The 20,320-nt window shown below is 61.5% G+C and overlaps 4 protein-coding genes across 7 annotated transcripts; 2 read left to right on the top strand and 2 right to left on the bottom strand.

Moving 5' to 3' along the window:
* Window positions 1–95: 95 nt before the first annotated feature.
* Window positions 96–2,582, bottom strand: KASH5 (KASH domain containing 5; the record flags this gene model as incomplete). Of its 3 annotated transcripts, none has more annotated exons than XM_082299820.1 (14): window positions 2,464–2,582; window positions 2,316–2,390; window positions 2,048–2,228; window positions 1,919–1,968; window positions 1,773–1,839; window positions 1,550–1,690; window positions 1,355–1,472; window positions 1,224–1,274; window positions 1,072–1,149; window positions 924–980; window positions 767–826; window positions 570–634; window positions 426–483; window positions 96–359 (listed from the first exon to the last, which is right to left on the bottom strand). In XM_082299820.1, the coding sequence occupies exons 1-14, from the start codon at window positions 2,510–2,512 to the stop codon at window positions 96–98; spliced, it is 1,314 nt and encodes a 437-aa protein (XP_082155946.1). In that variant the 5' UTR covers window positions 2,513–2,582. The 3 variants fall into 3 exon arrangements, with proteins under 3 accessions (XP_082155946.1, XP_082155947.1, XP_082155948.1); XM_082299821.1 differs by having other exon boundaries at window positions 1,355–1,469; XM_082299822.1 differs by having other exon boundaries at window positions 1,773–1,812.
* CD37 (CD37 molecule) lies at window positions 2,435–5,055 on the bottom strand. 2 transcript variants are annotated; one of them, XM_082299823.1, is made up of 8 exons: window positions 4,704–5,055; window positions 4,363–4,435; window positions 4,145–4,269; window positions 3,841–3,915; window positions 3,615–3,719; window positions 3,366–3,545; window positions 3,209–3,292; window positions 2,435–2,952 (listed from the first exon to the last, which is right to left on the bottom strand). In XM_082299823.1, exons 1-8 carry the CDS (start codon window positions 4,767–4,769, stop codon window positions 2,875–2,877), a joined length of 786 nt encoding a protein of 261 aa, XP_082155949.1. In that variant the 5' UTR covers window positions 4,770–5,055; the 3' UTR covers window positions 2,435–2,874. The 2 variants fall into 2 exon arrangements, with proteins under 2 accessions (XP_082155949.1, XP_082155950.1); XM_082299824.1 differs by lacking the exon at window positions 4,363–4,435.
* A 261-nt stretch (window positions 5,056–5,316) lies between these two features.
* Window positions 5,317–7,454, top strand: BAX (BCL2 associated X, apoptosis regulator). Its single transcript, XM_082299829.1, has 6 exons — window positions 5,317–5,407; window positions 5,523–5,571; window positions 6,291–6,452; window positions 6,532–6,667; window positions 6,741–6,845; window positions 7,032–7,454. Exons 2-6 carry the CDS (start codon window positions 5,543–5,545, stop codon window positions 7,131–7,133), a joined length of 534 nt encoding a protein of 177 aa, XP_082155955.1. The 5' UTR covers window positions 5,317–5,407; window positions 5,523–5,542; the 3' UTR covers window positions 7,134–7,454.
* A 1,709-nt stretch (window positions 7,455–9,163) lies between these two features.
* On the top strand, window positions 9,164–10,681 carry LOC309583899 (ferritin, higher subunit-like). Its single transcript, XM_082299767.1, has 4 exons — window positions 9,164–9,417; window positions 9,596–9,742; window positions 10,022–10,147; window positions 10,359–10,681. Exons 1-4 carry the CDS (start codon window positions 9,316–9,318, stop codon window positions 10,533–10,535), a joined length of 552 nt encoding a protein of 183 aa, XP_082155893.1. The 5' UTR covers window positions 9,164–9,315; the 3' UTR covers window positions 10,536–10,681.
* Window positions 10,682–20,320: the final 9,639 nt, after the last annotated feature.

Below are 20,320 nucleotides of genomic sequence, written 5' to 3'. Positions count from 1 at the left end.
GAGGAACTGGGTGGACTGGGATGAGTGTTTGAGGGAACTGGTACGGACCAGGGTGATGCAGCAGTGCTCAACTGGCCTTTACTGGGGGGGGGGGCTCACAGGGGTGGGGGGCTCCGGTAGCACAGCTGGGGCTGGGGCCACTGGCGGGGCAGGAGGTAGAGCAGGGCCAGCAGCGCCAGCAGCGCCAGAGCCCACGGCGACAACGGTGCCCACGGCGACAACGGTGCCCATGATGACAATGGCACCTGCGAGGCCACCGCCTCGGCCACCTCCTCGCCGCTCCCCGCCAGGCCTCTTCCTCCAGACAGCACCATCCTGGTCTCCTCCTCCTCCTCCTCCTCCTCTGTGTCCCCCGTCCGCTGGGCAGAGCCTCTGGGTCAGTAGCTGAGAAGACCCTGTGGGGTCTCCTCTGATCCCACCCTTACCTGGCTCGCTGCCACCGTGGCCTGGACATCCGGCTGGCCGCGTGGGCACCACGGGCGCCTGTGGGAGGGACAGGAGGGTGAGGATGGCGAGGGGAGGGCTCTGGAGCATCCCGAGGACGCCCCCCATCCATGTGTCTCCCCTACATGGCCCAGGCGTCCCGCAGCCGGCCCAGCTGCTGCCGCATCTGCGTCGTCTCCAGCCGCAGCTCCTGGGGGGACAAGGGGGTTGTCACCCTCTGCCCTTGACCCCCACAGAGAGGGTAGCCACCGTGGGGCTGTGCTGTGGCTCAGGGGCTCTGCAGCCGCTCTCTGGGCTCACACCAAGGCCAGCCATGCCGTACCTGCACCACCCGCTCATACTCCTCCAGTCCTGCTGTGAGCTCCTGGACCCGCTGCCCCGCCTGCGGGACAGGGCTGGACATGAGGGGCCGTGGGAGAGGGCCGGGGGTGGCCCTGGTGACAGCTGAGGAGGTGGCAGTGTCACTGGGCAGCGCTCACCTGGGCAAGAGCTGCATCCCGGGCGGAGAGCAGGGTAGTGCCACGGCAGAGCTGGGCCTGGGTAGAAGTATGGAGACAGGGACACTCCTTGTCATCATCTGACACAGCCCCCAGCACCACTCACCATGGCCACTGTGCCACCGCTCACCTCCAGGTTGGCCATCCGCGCCGCCTGCACCTGGATCTGCTCCCGCAGTCCCTGGCCCTCGGCGAGGAGCTGCTGGTTCTGCCAGGGGTGAAACAGGGCTGGGGTTCCCCATGGCACTGCTCCACCGGGGCAGCCCCCGGCGCCAGGCTCACCTCCTCCTGTAGACCCTCGGCCCGCGAGCACAGGCTGCGCTGCTCCTTCTCCTGGGGAGGGCATGGCCGTGAGGGGGGCATCGCATGACACCACAGGTGACGCCACGTGGCACCTCGGCCGAGCCTCTCACCGCGTGCCGTGCCTGCCGCCGGAGCTCGGCGTTCTCCTCCTCCAGCCGCTTCACCACGGCCTTCACGTCCTCCAGCTCCTCAATGGCCACCCTGGCCTGCTCTAGTGCCTGCCGGCTGCTGCCAGGGCCAAATGGCGTTTCAGCATTCCCAGGATGCCGATCCAGACCCCATCCCCGGGAGCCCCTCGGGAGCACCTTCGCAGCTGTGCTTGGAGCTGCGTGGTCTCCTCAGCCAGGCGGGCATTGAGCTCCTCGGCCAGCTCGGCATCCCGCTGCAGTTTGGTGTTCTGAGCCGCCAGCTGGCGGGCACGGCTCCGCAGCCCCGCGGCCTCGGCGCTGCCGGGGAGTGCCACTGGTCCTGGGGTGCTCCTGGGAGCATGGCCAGGGATGGCGGGGTGTTCCCGCAGCGGGCACTTACGGGGTGGTGATGTCCGTGTTGTCACCCTGGAGCTGGGCGGCTGCTGGGGATGTGTGTCCGTCATCCTCTGCAGGATGGACACAGGGGCCTGTACTTGTGTCCCCATTGGGGCCACAGTGACTCCCTTTTCCTGTGCCAACACCCACCCGCCGGCGTCGGTCCAGTGTCGCCAGTTGCCATGTCCTGCTCGTCGGCCCTGCATGGATGGAGCCATGGGTCAGCGCCACTGACCAGTCCAGCCTGCCCCAGGCACTGCCCCATCCCTCGGCACTGACCCATCCTGCCTGCACGCTGCAATCCAGGCGCCCATGGCCGCGTGGAATCGGGTCCGGTCCAGTGCCGTGCCCGTGGCCGCAGGGTCCAGTGCCCGCTGCAGTGCCCGCAGCCGCCCATCGTGCCCACTGTGCCCCGTCATCGCTGCCACGTACTCGACCACCCGCTGCGGCTGCACCATCCCTGGGGCGGACGGAGGGGTCACGGACGATGGTGACCATGCCAGGGGAGTTTGGCCGTGGCCACCACGGCCGCAGGGGGTTTGGCTACCTGTGCGCTCCGGGTCGCAGGCAGCGAAGGTGCAGTCCAGGGCAAACTCGTCCGAGCAGCCGCTCTCGGAAGGGGCTGAGGGGGGGGACATGGGTTATGGAGGGGCTCGGCGCCTCACCCCCCGCCCCGTCCCTCATGGTCCCCGCACCTGGCAGGGGGATGACGGCGCCCGGGGCGCAAAGCCCCTCCGCAGCCATCGTGTTCGGGGGTGCTCCGATGTCGCCGCTGCCCCGGAGCACAGCCGAGGGTCGGGGGTTTCTGAGGGGATCCCGGGGGCGTCGTGGGGCTGAGGGGGAGCCGGTGGGGGGGGGGGGGGAATCGCCTCACGGCGGAGGAAAGGGGCGGGGCCTCGCGCGAGCATTTCCCGCCCAGCGAAAAGGAGGCGTGGCCACTGAAAAGGGGCGGGCAAGGGGCGTGGCCAGCGCTGCTCCACGCGAGCCGCGCGTTCTCGGTCCGCTCCCGATCCCGTCCCCTGTCCCGTCTCGGTTCCGCTGCTTCCCAACGGCTTTTATTGAAGGACAAACCCCACCGCCCTTCCCTCCACCCCGCCCCGGCCCCCTCAGAGTCCCCGCAGCAGCTTCTCGTAGTGGGAGTCCAGGTTCCGGACCAGGAACATCGACAGCATCAGCAGGGAAAGCTGGGAGCAGAGAGCAGGATCAGCCCTCCCGGACCCACCCGCATCCCTGACCCCCCTCCCGGCCACCCTGAATCCCCACGGACCCTTCTGCCCACCCTGAATCCCCACCAACCCCCCGGTTCCCCATAGACCATCCCCTGAACCCTCCCTGGCCCCCCAGCTGCTCCCCAGCCCACCCACCCTACGGTCCCACAGCCTCCCGACCATCCCCAGCCCCTCCCCAGCTCAGCCCTCCACCCCGGGGCATCCCTCCTACCTCCCCCAGGCCGATGCCTATGCAAACCCCCACGATGGTGACCAGGTTTCCGGCCAGCCAGGTCTGGACCCTCTCCTTGCAGCCCTGGCGTGACACATGGGGGTTACTTGGAGCCCCTCCCAGAGCTCCAGGACACCCCGATTCCCCCATGCCTCACCCTGGGGAAGATGTCCTGGGGGGCGGCCACGGGGCAGTGGCCGTGGGGGAGCACCCATGGGGTCTCGCGGGTGCTGTTGGGTGCCCTGAGGCAGGAGCAGGCGATGGCCCTGTCCTCGTCCCTGGTGGCGTCATCGTGGTGGTCCCAGTCCTGGGGTCCTTTCCAGCCACAGCAGCCGAGCTGGTGGGGGGGCAGGGGTCAGTGGGGTGGCCGTGGGGCGGCTCTGGGGGTCGTTTTGGGGGGTCTCACCTGCTGCTGGACAGCGTCCCAACTCTCATGGGGGTCCCCAGGTGGTCCCTGGGCGGGGTACCCCCGGATCAGCTCCTCCGCATAGGTGGCCACCTTTGTAGCCAGCTGGGGAGGGGGATCAGCATCGTCCCAAGACCGCAGGGTCTCCCCCTGTCTTGTCCCTCAAATGGGGACATCCCCGACCCCGGGGTGTCCCCTCCAGCCCCGGGGTCCCCCCTGCACTCACAGCGGCGCGCTGCGTGTAGACGATGATGGCCACTGTGATCTGGGCAGCGAAGAGCAACAGCAGGATCCCAAAATACTTTCAGGATAAACAGGGAAGGTGAGGGTCAGCCAGACCTCCCCCCAAGCCCCTCTCCGGCACCGGGGCAGCTCGGAGGGGTCCCCCCCTCCCCACTGCTGCTCCCCAGGCACAGGATGTGGTAGCACCACGTGGCCCCGCGGTTGCCCCAGGAAGTTGCGGCACAGCCAACCCCCCCCCCGCCCAGTTCCGTGACCCTTCCCGACTCCCCCCCAGCCCCCCAACTCACCAGCCCCAGCATAACCTTGATCTCCTTGAGGGCCCCCAGGCACCCCAGGAATCCCAGGAGCATCGTGACGATGCCGACCCCAGAGAAGCCGTAGGACCAGAGCCTCAGGCTGGCCAGTGGTGACCCTGGGGGACACGGCGGGGGGAGGGGAGTCAGGGAGCCCCCCAGCTCGGGGTGCCACACGCCTTGGGATACCCCACGCTTCGGGGGTCCCTTACCCAGCACGGCGGCGAAGCTCTGCCGGTCGAAGAGGACCCAAAAGCTGAAGGTGAGGAGGAGCATGCCCAGGAACTGGGGGGGGGGGGGGGGGGGCGGGGGGAGCCCAGGTCAGGAAATGGGGGACCCCCAGTGCCCGCAAACACTGGGAGATTGTCGGGCCCCCCCCAGGTCCCCCCGTGTCCCCTTAGCCACAAGTCCCCCCAAGCTCTGCGTCCCGCATCTCCTCCCTGCCCTCCGAAGTTCTACTTCCCCCTCTCTCCCCCTGTCCCCCAAGCCCCCCTCCAGCCCTGTGTACCCCCTCTCCCCCCTGCCCCCCAAGTCCTCCCCCAGCCCCACTCACGAAAAAGAAGAGGTTGAGGAGGAAGAGGAAGCATTTGGTACAGCCGAGGCAGCTTTTGGGGCTCATGCCTGCACGGGGATCTCACACACACACGGCCTCAGAGCCCACCCCAAGGCCGAACCGCCCCCGGGCCCCTCGTTCCCCCCGCGCACCTGCGGCCGCTCCGCCCGCCCCGTCGGCGCCGCTGCTTCGGGCCCCGCAGGAAGCGCCGGGGGCGGCGGGAGCGCCGCGGGGGCGTCGCCGCGGGGGCGTCGCCCCGGGGCCCCCATGGACGATGGGGGGGGGGGGGATGTGACCCCCCCCCCGGTGTCACCCCCGCGAGAGGGGAGTGACACCGGGGGTCCCGGGGGGCCGCGGGGGCGGGACTGAGGGATAAGTGACAGGTCAGAGGCACGGCCAACCCGTGAGGGGCGGGGCCAGGCCGGGAGGGGCGCGGCGATGGGCGCGGTCTCCCCCCGCCCCTGCCCGTGTGTGGAACGTTGCCCCCCATCACGTGATCAGGGCACCTCGCCCCGCCGCCGGTATCACGTGACGCCGGCGGGGACCACGTGGTTCGGGCGCGATGGCGGCGGCGGCGGCAGCTTCGTCCCAGCGGGGCGGGGGCAGCGGCGGCGGCGGCGGTGGCGGCGGTGGCGGCGGCGGTGATCCCGGGGCCGGGACTGGGGGCGGCTCCGGCGAGCCCGCCCCGCCGCCGGGGGGCGGCGGTGAGTGGAGGGGTTGGCGGGACCCGCGGAGGGGCGCGGCCTGTACGGGCCCGGCGGTGGCGGCGACCGGGGTCGGTGGCCACGTACCCCCCGGTCAGCGCCCCGCTGTCCGCAGGGGCCTCCTCTGACCAGATCATGAAGACGGGGGCGATCCTGCTGCGGGCGTGAGTAGCGGTGCCCGGGGAGCGCCGGGAGAACGGGCGGGGCTGGGGGGGTACAAGGGGCGACTTGTGGGGCACAGGGTACGGGGGAGACTTGGGACTGGGAAGGGCCTTGGGGGACATGAGAGGATGCGGGTCAGGGATTGGGGAGGTGGGGGACATGGGCTGTAGGGGGACAAGGGAGGACACAGAGTCCGGGGGGCACTTAGGGTGCAGGGGGAACGTGCGGCGACTTGGGGGACACAGCGTGCTGGGGCCACTTGTGGGGATTCTGGGGGGACACAGGCTGCGGGGGAGACTTGGGACTGCGGGGGAGAATTGGGGTGCAGAGGGGATGGGGCGACTTGAGAGGATATGGGACTGGGGGGACACAATGTGGGGAGGACTGGGGACTTGGGGTGCGGGGGGGCTTGTGGGGGACTCTGGGGGGACACAGGGTGCAGGGAAACTCGAAACTTTGGGGGCGGGCTTGAGGGGATGCAGAACTGGGAGGACACGGGGTGAAGGTGGAATTGGGGGACATGGGGGGACTTGAGAGGATCCCGGGTGGACACAGAGTCCAGGGGCAACTTGGTGTTTATGGGGATATCGGGGGGACGTGAGAGGGTCCTGGAACTTTGGGTCCAGCTGGGACACGGGGGGACCTGGGCTGCAGGTGGGACACAGGGATGGGGTCCCACAGAGCCGGGGTGGGGGGGTACCCAGAGTGCCGGGGGTCCCAGGTTCGTGCAGGACCGCGTGGAGCGCTGCGGGGACCCCCAGGCCGTGGCCCTGAGCGTGGCTGAGCTGGGCGAGCCCCAGCCCAGCAGCCCCGACACCAAACGCCTCAGCGAGTGCCTCCGGCGCATTGGCGACGAGCTCGACAGCAACATGGAGCTGCAGAGGTGGGCGGCTGCCGCTTTTAGGGGGTGTCTGCGGTGTCCCTGACCCCGCCCTTACCGTCCCCGCCGTCCCCTGCCCCAGGATGATCGAGCAGGTGGGCTGTGATGCCCCCAAAAAGCTGTTCTTCCGCGTGGCCAAGGAGATGTTTGCCGACGGCGCCTTCAATTGGGGCCGTGTGGTCGCCCTGTTCTACTTCGCCTGCAAGCTGGTCCTGAAGGTGGGTCTGGGGCTCCCCAAAGCCCCCCCCCCGCCCCCCCGAACCCCCTCTGAGCCTTCCCTGCTCTCCGTAGGCCCTCTGCACCAAGGTCCCGGAGCTGGTCCAGACCATCCTGCGCTGGACCCTGGAGTATCTCCAGGAGAACGTGCTGGCCTGGATCCAGGCCCAGGGTGGATGGGTGAGGCCCCAAAGCCCCCACTCCTCAGGGGGCTGAGCCCCTGACCCCTCCCCAACACCCCCTTTTACCCCAAATCCTCTCCTCCATCCCCTGTTTCCCAACTCCCCTGACTCTGGTTGTTCTGGGGGGGAAGTTGGGAACCCCCAACATGTGGTAACCTCCCCCTCCCGTGTCCCCTCCCCCTAGGAAGGGCTCCTGTCCCATTTTGGGACCCCCACCTGGCAGACCATCACCATCTTCGCTGCCGGCGTCCTCACAGCCTCGCTGACCATCTGGAAGATGTCGTAGACTCTCGGGGGGACCACATTTTGTCCCCCGCCCCCCCCCCCCCCCAACCCCCGGGACCCCTCCCCGGACTGGCCCTGCCGGCAGGGATGGTGCTCACCCCCCCGTGCCTTCTGGGGCCGGAGGGGGTTTTTAACCAACAGGACTCGCTCACCTGGAATTCGGGGCAGTGGTCGAGCTGGGGGGGGACCCTCCCCCAGGCCCCCCCCAGCCCTTCCCATAAGGGCCCGGAGGCCACAGCTGGGATTTGGGGGGGGGCTTGGGGATGAATGGGGTGGGGACACCCCCCCCTTCCCCTCCTGTGCCCCCCAGGACTTGTGGTGCTTCAAGTGGGGGGGGTTCCTGCGGTTCCACCCTCCAATATGGGGTGGGTGGGGTGGGGCGAGAGGGTGTCTCTGTAATCCCCCAAAATGAGGTGGGGGGGTAGTGGGGGAGGGTTACAGCCATGGCTGTAGGGTGAGTATTTATTGGGGGTCCCCACCCCCCAGAAAGGGCCCCCCAGGTGCAATACCCCCCTCCCAGGGCGGAGGCTCTCAGGGTGGGGGGGGCCACACCCCCCGTTTACACCCCCCCGGTTTTGGAGGTCCCCTGTGTCCCCGGGGGTGGGGCAAAGTGACCCCTTCCCCCAACCCCCACGGTGCTCTCGGGGGTGACGTCACAGGGAAACCCCCCTCCCAAAAAACGGGCGGGCCCTGCCTCCCCACTCCTCCCCCCCCCCCCCTTGTGTTTTTTTTTCTTCTCTTTTTTTGTACCTTGGTTTTTGTATCTCGGGAATTACCATGGAAATAAAAGGCAAAACGCCATGATTCTATTGGGGAGTGGCCCCCCCGCGGCCCCCCAAAACCTCCTCGGGGGATCTCGGGGTGTGGATGAGGAAGGGGGGGACAGGAATTTAGGGGGGGACGGGGCGGAGTAGGACCGCTTTCATTTTCGCTTTTGCCACGTGGCTTGGGGAGGGATGCGGCTTCCCGGGGCCCTTTTTGGGGGGATTTGGGGGTCCTGGAGGGGTCCGGGGGGTCCCGGGGGTTATGGGGCTGGGGGCTTTGGGGTGTTCGGGGGGGCTGGGAGGGGTTTGAGGCGAATTTTGAGGGTCCTGGGGGGGATTTGGGGTGGACTTTGTGGGGAGGATTTGGGGGTCCTGGAGCGATTTGTGTGCGTCGACGTGATCTCGGGGGATTTTGGGGGAATCTCGGGGATTGGAGGATCCTAGTGGGGGGGGGGAGAAGTGGAGAGAAGTCGTCGTCGTCCCCTCCCTCAGGGACAGGGAGATGTTTGTCGTCAGTGGGGCTTGAAAACGTGGGGAGGGGGGTCCCGATCCCGGGATTCACTGAGCAGCCGGGGGGTGTTGGGGTGGGGGTCCCACATCTGGAGCCGGGGCCATGCCCTTCCTGCAGCAGAGCCTCTGGATTTTGGGACTTTGGGGTGGCTTTGGTGGGGAGGGGGGTCCCGGGGTGTACGGCGCCGCTGCTCCCCCCCTTCCCAGCTGAGCCGAGCCGAGCCCCCCCGGAGCTGCTCAAGGGATGCGGGAAGAGAAGAGAAGCGCTATGGGGCTCCCAGCCCCAACCGGTCTCCCCCAGTTCCTCCCCAGTCCCGGAGCGGCGGAAACGCGGAGTCAGCGCTTCCCTGGGACCAAGTTCCTCTTTTATGGCCCCGGCGCTGAGTCAGCTCCTTCCCTACCCCATAACCCCTTGAACTTCCATTAACGGGCAACCGCCACCCCAAAAACACCCCCCCAGCTCATCCCCAATCCCCGCCAGGCTCCCCGTGCCCCCCAACCCAGCAGGGAACTGGAGCTCTCCCCCAGCCGCCCCCCCCCCCCGCCCCGCCCCGGGGGGACCCCTCCTGGGGGGGGGACACAAATGGGGGGGTAAGACCCCCACGCTCCCTAAAATCCTGCTCAGTCATGCTGACTGTGGGACCGTGTGACAAACAGGGACAAGGGCCAAGGCCACCGCGCCTGCCGGGTCCTTCCGGGGGGGGGAGAGGAGGGGGGAGTCCCCCCTTTTCTCCGCCCAGCGGAGACTGGCGATAAAACCTCCGCGCCGGGCTTTGTGCGGCCACAGCCGCGTTCTCGCTTCAACAGTGCTTGAACGGAACCGGCTGCTCCCGGCCCATCGTCCATCCCGGCCGTCCATCCGTCCATCCCGCCGCTCCCAAGTCCATCAGTCCATCCGTCCGTCCCGCCATGGACTCCCAGGTCCGCCAGAATTACCACCGCGACTGCGAGGCCGCCGTCAACCGCATGGCCAACATGGAGCTCCACGCCTCCTACGTCTACCTCTCCATGGTAGGGGGGCTCGGGGGGCTCGGGGCCCCCGCCCCCGGCGTTGGGGCACCCCCATTCCTGCATCCCAAAACTCTCTCCGTCCCGCCCCGGTGCTGGCGGGGAGGGCGGAATCCGAGGAATTTGGGGGGGGGTCCTGGGGGATCCCCCTGACCTCTTATCCTTCTCCTCTGTCCCTCAGGGGTTTTACTTCGACAGGGACGACGTGGCCCTGCCGCGCCTGTCCCGGTTTTTCCTGGAGCAGTCGCGAGAAGAGCGGGAACACGCCGAGGGGCTCCTGCGCTTCCAGACGCGCCGTGGGGGCCGCGTTCTCCTGCAGGACATCAAGGTTCGGGGGGCTGCGGTTTTGGGGGGCGGCTGGCCCTGGTGTACCAGGGCTCCTTGTGCCGTGAGTAGATTTGGGGGTACTGAAGGCAGGCAGGGGGGCAATGGAGCCCCTAAATGGAGCTAAAATGGATTTTGGGTGTGCTGCTCAGGATTGAGGGGGATTTGGGGGTGCTTGGATGGTTTGAGGGGTGCTGAGAAGGGTTTTGAGGGCTCCGGAGGGTGCTGGGAGGGATTTGGAGGTACCAATGGGGTTTTAAGGACGACGGCCCGTGCCCCGCAGAAGCCGGAGCGGGACACCTGGGGGTCGGCGCTGGAGGCAGTGGAAGCGGCGCTGCAGCTGGAAAAGTCGGTGAACCAGGCGCTGCTGGAGCTGCACGGGCTGGCTGCCGAGAAGGGGGACCCCCACGTGAGTACTGCTCTGGCTTTTCCCCCCGGCCCCTCAGGGGTCTGACCCCCTCTCCCCCCCCCACCCCCCAGTTCCTCCCTTTGCCCACACCTGCGCCTTGGGGCCACCCCGGGGCTCCCTCTTGCAGGGTCCTTGGGTACTCTGGCTACTCCTGGGGGTCCCTCACCTCCCGCAGACCCCCGGCCCTGCCTGACCCCCTTTTGTCCCACAGCTTTGTGACTTCCTGGAGTCCCACTACCTGGACGAGCAGGTGAAGGCCATCAAGGCGCTAGGGGACCATGCCACCAACCTGCGCCGCCTCACTGGCGGGGCCACCGGGCCCGGGGGGGCCTCGGCCGGCCTCGGCGAGTACCTGTTCGACCGTCTAAGCTTGGAGGAGCGTAGCTGAACCTCCCGTGACCTTCACCTCCATGAGCAGCCCCCAGGACCCTCTTCCTGGGACCCCCAGACCCTTGTAACACCCCCGCCCCACCCAAGGGGGCTCTGCCTGCTGGGCCATCCCGGCACGATTCCAATAAAGGGTCCATCTTTGCCTGCCTTTGTCTTCTCTGTGTTTGCTCTCCCCTCCAAAAGGGGAGGGGAGACCAGGGGTTGGGGTGGGGTCAGTGGGGCCTGGCAGGGGAGGGGGGAGGTGGCTTGGCCCTGTCACGGTTAGGCAACGCCTGCAGCAAATTTTCAGGTTAGGAGCTACGGCAGGGGGGTTTTGAAGGCAGCACGGTGGGAAACGCTGTCTATTTGGGAGCTGCTTAAGGCTTTTCCGTAAACATAGCGGCTGCATTTACGTGTTTTACGGCACACAAACGCATCCCCCGCATTTATGGAAACACCTCGTAACTCTGTCCCTCGCTACCCTGGGTGCCTATCGTAATAGCAGCCGCAGCCTTAGACTAGGGATGAAGCAAAGGGCCTTGAGAATCTAGGGGCACTTAGGAGCGAGCGCGCGGCCGACTTGTTGCGATTTGCCACTAAACTCATCCTTTGATTTTGGCTTTTTTTATTGTATCCGACTAAGAGACAACAGCCCGGCGACAGCAGGAACTTCCCGGGCGGCGAGAGCCGGCCTTCTTTTTGCACCCGAGGCGTGTTCGTATCCCTGGACGTCCGAGAGATAAGTTGAGGGCTCTGACCCACGGAGGGGGTGAAAGCGGGGTGTCGGGTTGGGACTCGTCGGGAGGGATTTTTGAGTCAGCTTTGGAGATGGAGATATCCAAGAAGGAGCCCCTTAGCCCACATAAAGGGAAGTCTCGCTTTTGATCACAATGCCGAGGTGCGCAGGGCAGAGCAATCCCAGTGCGTGTCGTGTCACCTGTCTGTTGTTACGTTCTGCGTCTTTTGGGCATCTTGTGTCTCGTGTCTTCTGCCTTAGCCCTTCGGTGTGCTTGCGGTCGTTCTTTTCGCAGAGAGTTTTCTGTCCTTGTCATGTCTCCTCATTTGTCATCTCCTGTGTCACGGGTGCTTGCATGGGTTTGGCCCGGAGCTGCTCCACCCTGCCGCATACCGTGGCACGTAGGTGTAATAGAACAAGGCCTGGGGACTTGAAATTTGTAATGTAGGGTGTAGCTGGGCTCTAGGTGACATTCCTAGATTCACACGAGATGGCTGGAGCCGTGAAATTCTCATGCAGCACTTTGACTTTTGTCATCACTTTCTTTCAGATGCAGATGGATTAAATCCATGGCAGAGCGCCCCACACCGGGTGAGGGGATTCCCGCAGGAAGGTTGGTCACTGTTTGCCTGTGCCGGGCAAGTGTAAATGATGGCTATGTTATAGCACCGTTCTTTATTTTTAGGAGATAAAGCCGGATAGCAGCAGTCAAGGTCAAGTGAGCGAGGTAAGCGGTGACCGGTGGAAACAAGAAGTTGTTATTGCTCGGGTGCTGAGTGCTGGTACTCTAAACTTTAAGCAGCCATCGTCATTTGCGTGTTTTAGGCAGTCCACTTGTATTATGCCAAATCCCCTCACCGACCGGCCGACAGAGCCGGCTCGCCGCCCTCGTGAGCCCTCCCAAAGTGTTACGGGACTCTGCAATGAAGCCTTTACATTTTCTGTTCCAGGGTGCCTCGTGGGTGACCTTTGGCAATGGCGGAGGAGTTGTGGCGAGTCGGGGAGGGATGCAGGAGGAGCGAGGGTCCCCTCAAGTTCAAGCAATTCCACAGCACCTTGTCCTTTCTTAACCCAGGCATACCCCGCAACGATGGTGTTGGCCTCAGAGCGTGGCCGAAGCGTGCTGCCAGAGGACCCCGGCCTTCTTAGGAAACGGTGAGTAGCGGAATTGTCAGGTTTTGGCTGACGTGCCACTAAGTTCATGTACTGATGTTTGGTTTTCTTTGTTGTAGCCGACTAGGAGATGGCAGGAACTTCCCGGACAGCGAGGCAGCCTTGTTTTGCACCTGAGGCGTATTCACATCCCAGATGTCTGAGAGGTAGGTCGAGGGTTATGACCCACAGAGGGGATGAAAGCAGGGTGCCGGGTCGGGCCTCACCGGGAGGGATTTTTGAGTCAGCTTTGAAGGCGGGAATGTCCAAGAACGGGCCCCTTAGCCCACATAAAGGCCAAGTCTCACTTTTGATCACAATGCCGAGGTGGGCAGAGCAGTCGCGGTGTGTGTCACCTGTCTATTGTATGTTCTGTGTCTTTTGGGCATCTCGTGTCTTAGGTCTTTTTCCTTAGCCCTTCGAGGGGCCAGCTTATCGGAAATGCCGGGCATCATCCTTAGGATCCGTGTTCCTCGGCTGGGTGCCGATACCGTCGGACCTTTGACCGACGAGCTCGGATGCGCATCAGAATCGCATCTCCCTTTAGAAGCATTGAGCCAGAGGTCCTTTATGGTCTTGTTCTGAGCTATATTCACAGCTGTGCACCGCAGCGATCCATTACAGAGGATTAGGACTTTTCAGAATGCAAAGAGCGGTAGAGGATTCTGACCGTACGATTCTCGGGCATCCGTCTTTGCAGTTCTCGGAATGAGCCCTTCTGTTAGCATCTTGTTTGAGCCTCGTCAGTCTCGCTGAGATCATCTCGCTCCGCATTCTCTCGGTCCTTGCGGTCATTCCTCTTGCCAGAGTTTTCTCTCTTCATCGCATCTCCTCGTTTGTCATCTCCTGTGTCACAGGTGCCTGCGTGGGTTTGGCCCGGAGCTGCTCTGCCCTGCCGCGTAGTCTGGTGTATAGGTGTGGTAAGACAAGTCCCAAGGCCTTGAAATCTGTAATGTAGGGTGTAGTTTGGCCTCTAGCTGGTGTTCCTAGATTGACACAGGATGCCTGGAGCTGTTAAGTTCTCATGCAGGACTCTGACTTTTGTCATCGCTTTCTTTCGTGTTAAACCAGGTTTCTTTAAAAGCAGTTTTGAGTAAGTGAAATTCAGGCACTTGAATTACTTTGGGAAATGGTCCATTTAGGATAGATCCACGCTGACAGAAGCTGTTTATCTGAGGTCAGTACATGCTTTGATCAGTGCAGGGCCTTTCCCTCAAGAAATGCATGAGCCAAGCCCAGCAAGGTAGAGGAAAAGACACAAGTTCAGCTTAGAGAGCTGCACAGGTGAAATCCCATGGATGTGCCTGGAGCATGGCCCTCCCCAGCAGCTTTTCTTACAGTTAAATTCTTAAAAAAGCTAAAAGCTGATGCTCAGGACTTTGGGATCTGGCTCAAAACTGCGGAGAGGATAAACTCCCTTACTGGAACTCAGGCAGTGGAGTGCTCACAAGCCAGCAGCCAGATTGCTTCTTGTTCAGCTTCAATTCAACGTTGGCTTTTTGTTGTTGTTTTGGTTGGTTGGCTGGTTTTAAAGTATTCTTAGAGATGCTACAAGTGGAAGAAGAGAACAGAAATAGAGTGGAGCACCACTGGCACAGTAACTGATATTTTACTGTTCCTCTTTTAAAAATTTATGTAGATAACATGAACTTTTAAACTCTGTAATTTGGGAGAAACACTCTTTTTTCTCCCTCTCTTTGGAAGAGATATGCAAGTCCTGAGCTGTTGGGCCAATGCTTGCTGCATTTTGTTTACGTTTTTACAATCAAACAAGGGGCTGATAAGATTGACAAGGAAGATACAACTCAGGAGCTCACTAGGCAGCAGCCTCCAAACTCTTTGGGTGATGCAGTAGGGTATGAAGACTGTTTTCCAGTGCGAGATTAATCCATAATAGCATGCTCACTGACATAAAAGTCACTTCTTATAAGCCACTTCTTATTCCCTGAAGTGCAGGAGCTGAGGTGTTTGACAAAGCCTTGGCAGAATGATGAAGTATATCCCTGTCAGATTTCTCCTTCTCGTGCTAGCAAGAGCAATCCATCTTCTTTAAGGGTTTTGTTCCTTTGGGATTGTGTGTAGTTTAGAGGGAGAACAGTACCCAGAAGCATTAATTATTTAATCTGCACTGCTTTTTTCCTCGACGTGTGAGGTCTGAGTATTGTGCTGGGAAGCGGGGCCAATAAAATTTCTGGGAGTCGGACTTGGAGCTTGAAAGTTTTAGAATTAACACTGGAGACTCAGCTCCCTCTGTAGTCAGAAGAGGGGGAGACACCTTCCTTCAGGATGTCTCTCCAGGGAATGCTTTTGCAAAGTTTTCTCTCCTAACGGCTGAAGTCTTGCCTCTTCCTGAAATTGTGGTGTAGATCCCACTGGAGGCAGTAAATCTCTCAAATGTATGAGCTTGGGCCTACACACCTGCTAAGGTGTGACTAGAGGTGTGAGAGCTTTTGCAAATGAATTTGGAATAATGAGAATCACAGAACCACTGAGGTTGGAAAAGCCCTCTAAGGTCATCGAGTCCAACGTGTGCCCAATCCCTACCTTGTCACCCAGCCCAGAGCACTGAGTGCCATGTCCAGGTGTTCCTCGGACACCTCCAGGAACGGGGACTCCAAACCTCCCTGGGCAGCCCCTGCCAAGGCCTGACCACGCTTTCCAGGAAGAAAGTCCTCTTGATGTCCAACCCTGGTGCAGCTTGAGGCCATTTCCTCTTGTCCTGTTACTGGTTGCTTGGGAGAAGCAGCCAATCCTCACCTGGCTACACCCTCCTGTCAGGGAGTTGTAGAGAGCAAGGTCTTCTCTGGGCCTGTTCTTCTTAGGACTGGTATGGAATCACTATTTTGCATTAAAGGACAAGAAGCAGATGTTTTGAAAAAATACTTTGAAATGTTTTTGCATTGCCCTGGAAATCTGCCAAGAAATGGAGTTGCTTACCAGGTTAGGTGTTCTTGCCTGCAACTTCCCAGGGGCTGCTGGAGGTGGGATGAGGCTATTGCAGAGGAATTACAAGTACGTGGTTTCTCACTCAGGAGACTCTGGGTTTACTGTAGTTATGGGACTGGTTTTCCAGACTAGAGGAACCCCTTAAAGGACTGCAGAGGGAGGTGGAAATGGGATTTGGGGTTTGCATCCCCACCTCCTGAGCACACATGGGGTTAGATGCCCCTTGGCAGAGCTGTAAGGTGTAATGTGGGCATCAGCTCCTCCTCTCTTTGGGGGCCTAAATTGAAACGCTCAGGAGCCAAATCACCTCTGAGCTGCTCTGTTGTGAGCAGGAGAGGAAGGGACACCTCCAAAGGCCGTACAGCTCACTCATAGTCAGAAAAATCCTACTGCTGAACCTGGAACCCCCCCAAGGACGCCCGGGACCCCCCGGGCCCCTCTGTGATCCTCGACAATGCACCCCCCCATCATCAGACCATGCAGTGTCCCCCAGTGTTTTGCCAGTGGGAGCACTGGAAGAGATACTGGGAACACTGGGAGGGAACTGGGAGGAAACTTCCCACCACTCTCCAACGTGCAGCAGCCCCAAGTGCGACCAGTGAGGAGGAGGAAGTGCTCCCAGTGCCCCGCCCTCTCCCCCCCCCCCAAAAAAAGGGGGGGTTACGAGAAGAAAAAGGATTTCTGTAAGTTTCTGTAATTGTGTTTGAACTTAGGAGGATCCCACTTCATCTACGATTTGGAGGGTCTCAGTTGAAGGAACACACAACGTTTTCATGATTTTGTATCTCAGTTGGCAGGGAATCACCGTTTTCCATTATTTTTGTATCTAAATGGAAGAAGAAAGCCTTTATGGTGCTGTTTGATGGATTTGAATTGAGGGACACCGCCCCATTTTCATCATCTTAAGGTTAAAATTGAGGGCAAAACACCACCGTCCCTGGTTTTAAAGGGCTTCCCTTGAGAAGAACCTCTTTATGTGCCATTATAAGAGTTCCATCGAGGGGGACCCTCATTTGAAGGGACCTTCATAGAGGAAAAATGTGTCCAAAAGCCCCCAAAATGGTGTTTCTTGAGGGAAATTGAAGAGGAAGCTGCATTTCCCCTCATTTTAGGAGGCTAATTGGAGCAAAACTCCCCCTTGATTCACTTTTTATTTGGGTTTAAATTTAGGGGAGACCCTCCTTATGCATCAATTACGGGTCTAAATTGAGAGGGAACCTCCGTTTTCCCCTTGATTCAAGGCTTTGAAATGGTGACTAAAGGGAGTTTCCCCTTAATTCATTAAGAAATTGAAAAAGAACAATAAAGATGAGCTGGCGCTGCCGGTTTGGACTCAATTTATCTGTCGGGATTGCAAACTCCGACAGACACCGAGCGCCGACGGACGCCCAGCAGTGACTGTGTCACGCCCCGACAGATCAAACAGGGGCTGGAAGCTCCATGGAGCAGCTCAGCGCCTGCTCCACTCTTGCCCCCCAAAGCCCGGGATGGACCGGCGGGTCTGGACACATCCCCATTGAGGAGGGGCAGAGCCGCTGCTCGGGGGCCCCGGGGGATCCTTTATCCCCCTCGTGCAGCTGCGAGCTGCCGAGGAAAAAGTCCTCGTTCCTAGGCTTGAACCCCTGCAGGTTTACCTCTCATTCTCTTGCTCTGATTTGTTTGACAATAAATTCAATTTATTCCCCCCAGTCGTGTCTCTTACTCCAGTGACCCGTGAGCGATCTCTCTGTGCCCTTTTCCCGGTCCTCAAGTCTTTCCTGATGTGTTCTGTTCCCTGCCCAGGGTGAGGAGGAGAGGGACAGAGCGGTTTCGCTGGCACCAGGCACCTGGCCAGGCCCAGCCCACCCCAATAATCCCTGCGATAATTCACGCCACCATTACCCAGGCGCGCGGCGGGTCCGGCTCCGCGGGCAGGCGGCTACAGTAGTTCAAAGTGGGCAAACTGGGACGGAGTGAGAGGAAGCAGGTGGTGCCGGTGGGTGAAATGTCTCTGCTGCGACCTGCCTGGGAAAGGAGGAGGGAGAACCTGGTGCAAAGTAAAGGGGAGAGAAAGAGGGACAAGGCTGGAGCTGTGGAAGGAAGCGGAGATGGCCAAGGGGCAGCTGAGCATTTTGCTTTCCAACTCTGTGGGGGGAAAGAAAGCGCTGTCAAATCCATCCAGGAAAACAGAGGAGAAATAGCAGGTGGTGGAAATCGCCGGCAATTTGGATTCAATTTGTCTGTCTGAACTGCAAACGCCGACAGACACCGAGCACCGCTGGACGCCTGCTGGCGTTGCCGTGTGTCCTGCTCCGGCGGCAGCCCGCCTGGCGAGCCCCCCAGCAGCAGCTGCCCGGGGGCTGCGGATCGCGCAGCAGCCAATCGGAAGCGTCGCAGCGTCCGGCAGCCAATAGGAGCCCTGGCCACTCCGGCAGCCAATGGAAAGCGCCGTTTCCTGAGGGACCAGGCACAGCTCGAAGCCCCTCACAGCTGCTTCGTTTTTTGGGACATTTGTGGGAAGTTCGGAGTTCATTTTTTTTTCTTTAGCTTACCTTTTCCAGGACAGGAGGGATTCCGGCGCGGGGGATATCCCGCCTCGGGCGCTTCTGGGCGGTTTTGAGGCGGGGGGAGCCCACCGCGGCAGTGGTGGGAAAAGGGGGTGCGGAGTATAAAAGGGGGCGCCGGCGTCGCGGCCCCTCAGTCGGGGGGCGGCGGCGGCGGCGGCAGGAGCTCCGCGGGCTGGCCCGGATGCGGGGACGCCGCCCTGTGCGGCCGAAGGCGCCGGCCCTGAGGCGCGGGGAGAGCGGCGTGGCAGCCGCGCATCGGCTCCGTCATCGGCAGCGCCGCTTCGTGCCGGTAGGGAGCGGGAGAACGCGGCGGCGGGCGGCGGGTGGTGAGTGCCGTCGGCGAGACGGGGCTTGGGCCGCCTGCGGTGTGCGATCTCCCGAGAGCAGCGGGGAGGCCCCCGGGGAGCGGCGGCGGGCGGGGCGCTGTGGGAGCCGGCGCATGTCCCCGAATGAGGCGCCCGGCGCAACGCGCGAGGTGCCAATGAAATAAAAAAGAAAACGGAAAAGTGCTATAGAGGAGCCGCACCTAGAGGGCTCTCGGCCCCTGCCCCGTGTCACTAAGGGAGCTGCGCCGAGGGACCCACGGCGGGGCGGTGCTGGTAAAAAGAGTCACGGGAATGGCTGGGCAAGTGTGAGCGGAATAAAATGTTGACAACGGTCGAAGAAATATTGTAAAAGTACTGCAGCAGGAGTGGCCGCTGCCCCGTGTCACTAAAAGAGCTGCACCGCGGGACCGTCGGGGAAGCGCTGCTGGTTAAAAAGAGCAGCACGGGAAAGGCTGCGAGGTCGATAGGGAATAAGATGCTGAGCATTGGGTTCTGTGGGGCTCCAGAAGGTTCTATGGGGCTCTGTGGAGTCCTAGAAGGTTCTGTGGAGCTATGTGGGGTTCTATGGGGCTCCAGAAGGTTCTATGAGGCGCTGTGGGGATCTATGGGATCCCATTGGGTTCTGTGGAGATCTAGAAGGTTCTGTGGGGGTTCTATGGGGTTCTGTGCGGCTCTGTGGGGCTGTAGAAGGTTCTATGGGAGTCTATGGGGTCCCATTGGGTCCTATGGGGTTCTAGAAGGCTCTGTGGGATTCTGCGGGGTCCTGTGGGGCATTATGGGGCTCCAGAAGATTCTGTGGGGTCCCATTGAGTTCTGTGGGGCTCCATGGGGTGCTGTGGGCCTCCAGAAGGTTCTCTGGGGTGCTGTGGGATTCTACGGGGCTCTAGAAGGTTCTATGGGGGTCTATGGGGCTGTAGAAGGTTCTGTGGGGTCCTGTGGGGGTCTATGGGGGGCTGCAGGGCTCCAGAAGGTTCTGTGGGGTCCCATTGGGTTCTATGGGGCTCTGGAAGATTCTATGGGGCTCTATGGGGATCTGTGGGGCGCTGTGGGGCTCTGGAAGGTTCTCTGGGGTTCTATGGAGCTCTGTGATGTTCTAGAAGGTTCTGTAGGGTCCCATTGGGTTCTGTGGGGCTCTATGGGGCTCTAGAAGGTTCTATGGGAGTCTGTGGGGTCCTATTGGGTCATATGGGGTTCTAGAAGGTTCTATGGGGCGTTGTAGGGCTCCAGAAGGTTCTATGGGGTTCTGCAGGGGTCTACGGGGCTCTGTGGGGTCCTATGGTGCTCTAGAAGGTTTTGGGGGGCTCTATGGGGTTCTATGGGGTTCCAGAAGGTTCTGTGGGGTCCCATTGGGTTCTATGGGGCTCGGGAAGGTTCTATGGGGTCCCATTGGGCTCTGTGGAGCTCTAGAAGGTTCTGTGAGGTGCTGTGGGGCTCCAGAAGGGTCTGGGGGGCTCTGTGGGGTTTTATGGGGCTCCAGAATGTTTTATGGGGTCCCAATGGGTTCTGTGGGGTTCTAGATGGCTCTATAGGGCGCTGTGGGGATCCAGAAGCTTCTGTGGGGTCCCACTAGGTTCTATGGGGCTCCAGAAGGTTCTGTGGGCCTGTGGGGGGGGGGGGGGGTATATGGGGACCCATTGGGTTCTATGGCTCCAGAAGGTTCTACGGGGTCCCATTGGGTTCTGTGGGGCTCCAGAAGGTTCTGTGGGGTTCCATTGGGTTCTGTGCAGTTCTATGGGGCACTGTGGGGCTCCAGAAGATTCTGTGTGTTCCCATTGGGTACTATGGGGCTCCATTGGGTTCTATGGAGCTCTGGAAGATTCTGTTGGTCTCTATGGGGTTCTATGGGGATCTATGGGGCACTGTGGGGCTCCAGAAGGTTCCGTGGGGCGCTGTGGGACTCTGTGGGGTTCTAGAAGGTTCTGTAGGGTTCTATGGGGCGTTGTAGAGCTCCAGAAGGTTCTACGGGGTTCCATTGGGTTCTATGGGGCTCTATGGGTTTTTAGAAGGTTCTGTGGGGCGCTGTGGGGCTCTAGAAGGTTCTGTGGGGTCCCATTGGGCTCTATGGGGCGCTGTGATGTTCTAGAAGCTTCTATGGGGT

This window comes from Coloeus monedula, assembly GCF_965178545.1.
Source record: "Coloeus monedula genome assembly, chromosome: 34".
Lineage (NCBI taxonomy): Eukaryota > Metazoa > Chordata > Aves > Passeriformes > Corvidae > Coloeus > Coloeus monedula.
This window is presented reverse-complemented; position numbering and strand designations above follow the sequence as displayed.

Coding starts and splice junctions, on each gene's coding strand:
- CD37 (XM_082299823.1), bottom strand. CDS start 4,769: ATGAGCCCCAAAAGCTGCCTCGGCTGTACCAAATGCTTCCTCTTCCTC. Junction 3,720..3,840: donor TCTACACGCAGCGCGCCGCT/GTGAGTGCAGGG, acceptor CCCCCTCCCCAG/CTGGCTACAAAGGTGGCCAC. Junction 3,546..3,614: donor GGGACGCTGTCCAGCAGCAG/GTGAGACCCCCC, acceptor CCCCCCCACCAG/CTCGGCTGCTGTGGCTGGAA.
- BAX (XM_082299829.1), top strand. CDS start 5,543: ATGAAGACGGGGGCGATCCTGCTGCGGGC. Junction 6,668..6,740: donor CCTGCAAGCTGGTCCTGAAG/GTGGGTCTGGGG, acceptor TGCTCTCCGTAG/GCCCTCTGCACCAAGGTCCC. Junction 6,846..7,031: donor TCCAGGCCCAGGGTGGATGG/GTGAGGCCCCAA, acceptor CCCTCCCCCTAG/GAAGGGCTCCTGTCCCATTT.
- LOC309583899 (XM_082299767.1), top strand. CDS start 9,316: ATGGACTCCCAGGTCCGCCAGAATTACCACCGCGACTGCGAGGCCGCC. Junction 9,743..10,021: donor TTCTCCTGCAGGACATCAAG/GTTCGGGGGGCT, acceptor CGTGCCCCGCAG/AAGCCGGAGCGGGACACCTG. Junction 10,148..10,358: donor CCGAGAAGGGGGACCCCCAC/GTGAGTACTGCT, acceptor TTTGTCCCACAG/CTTTGTGACTTCCTGGAGTC.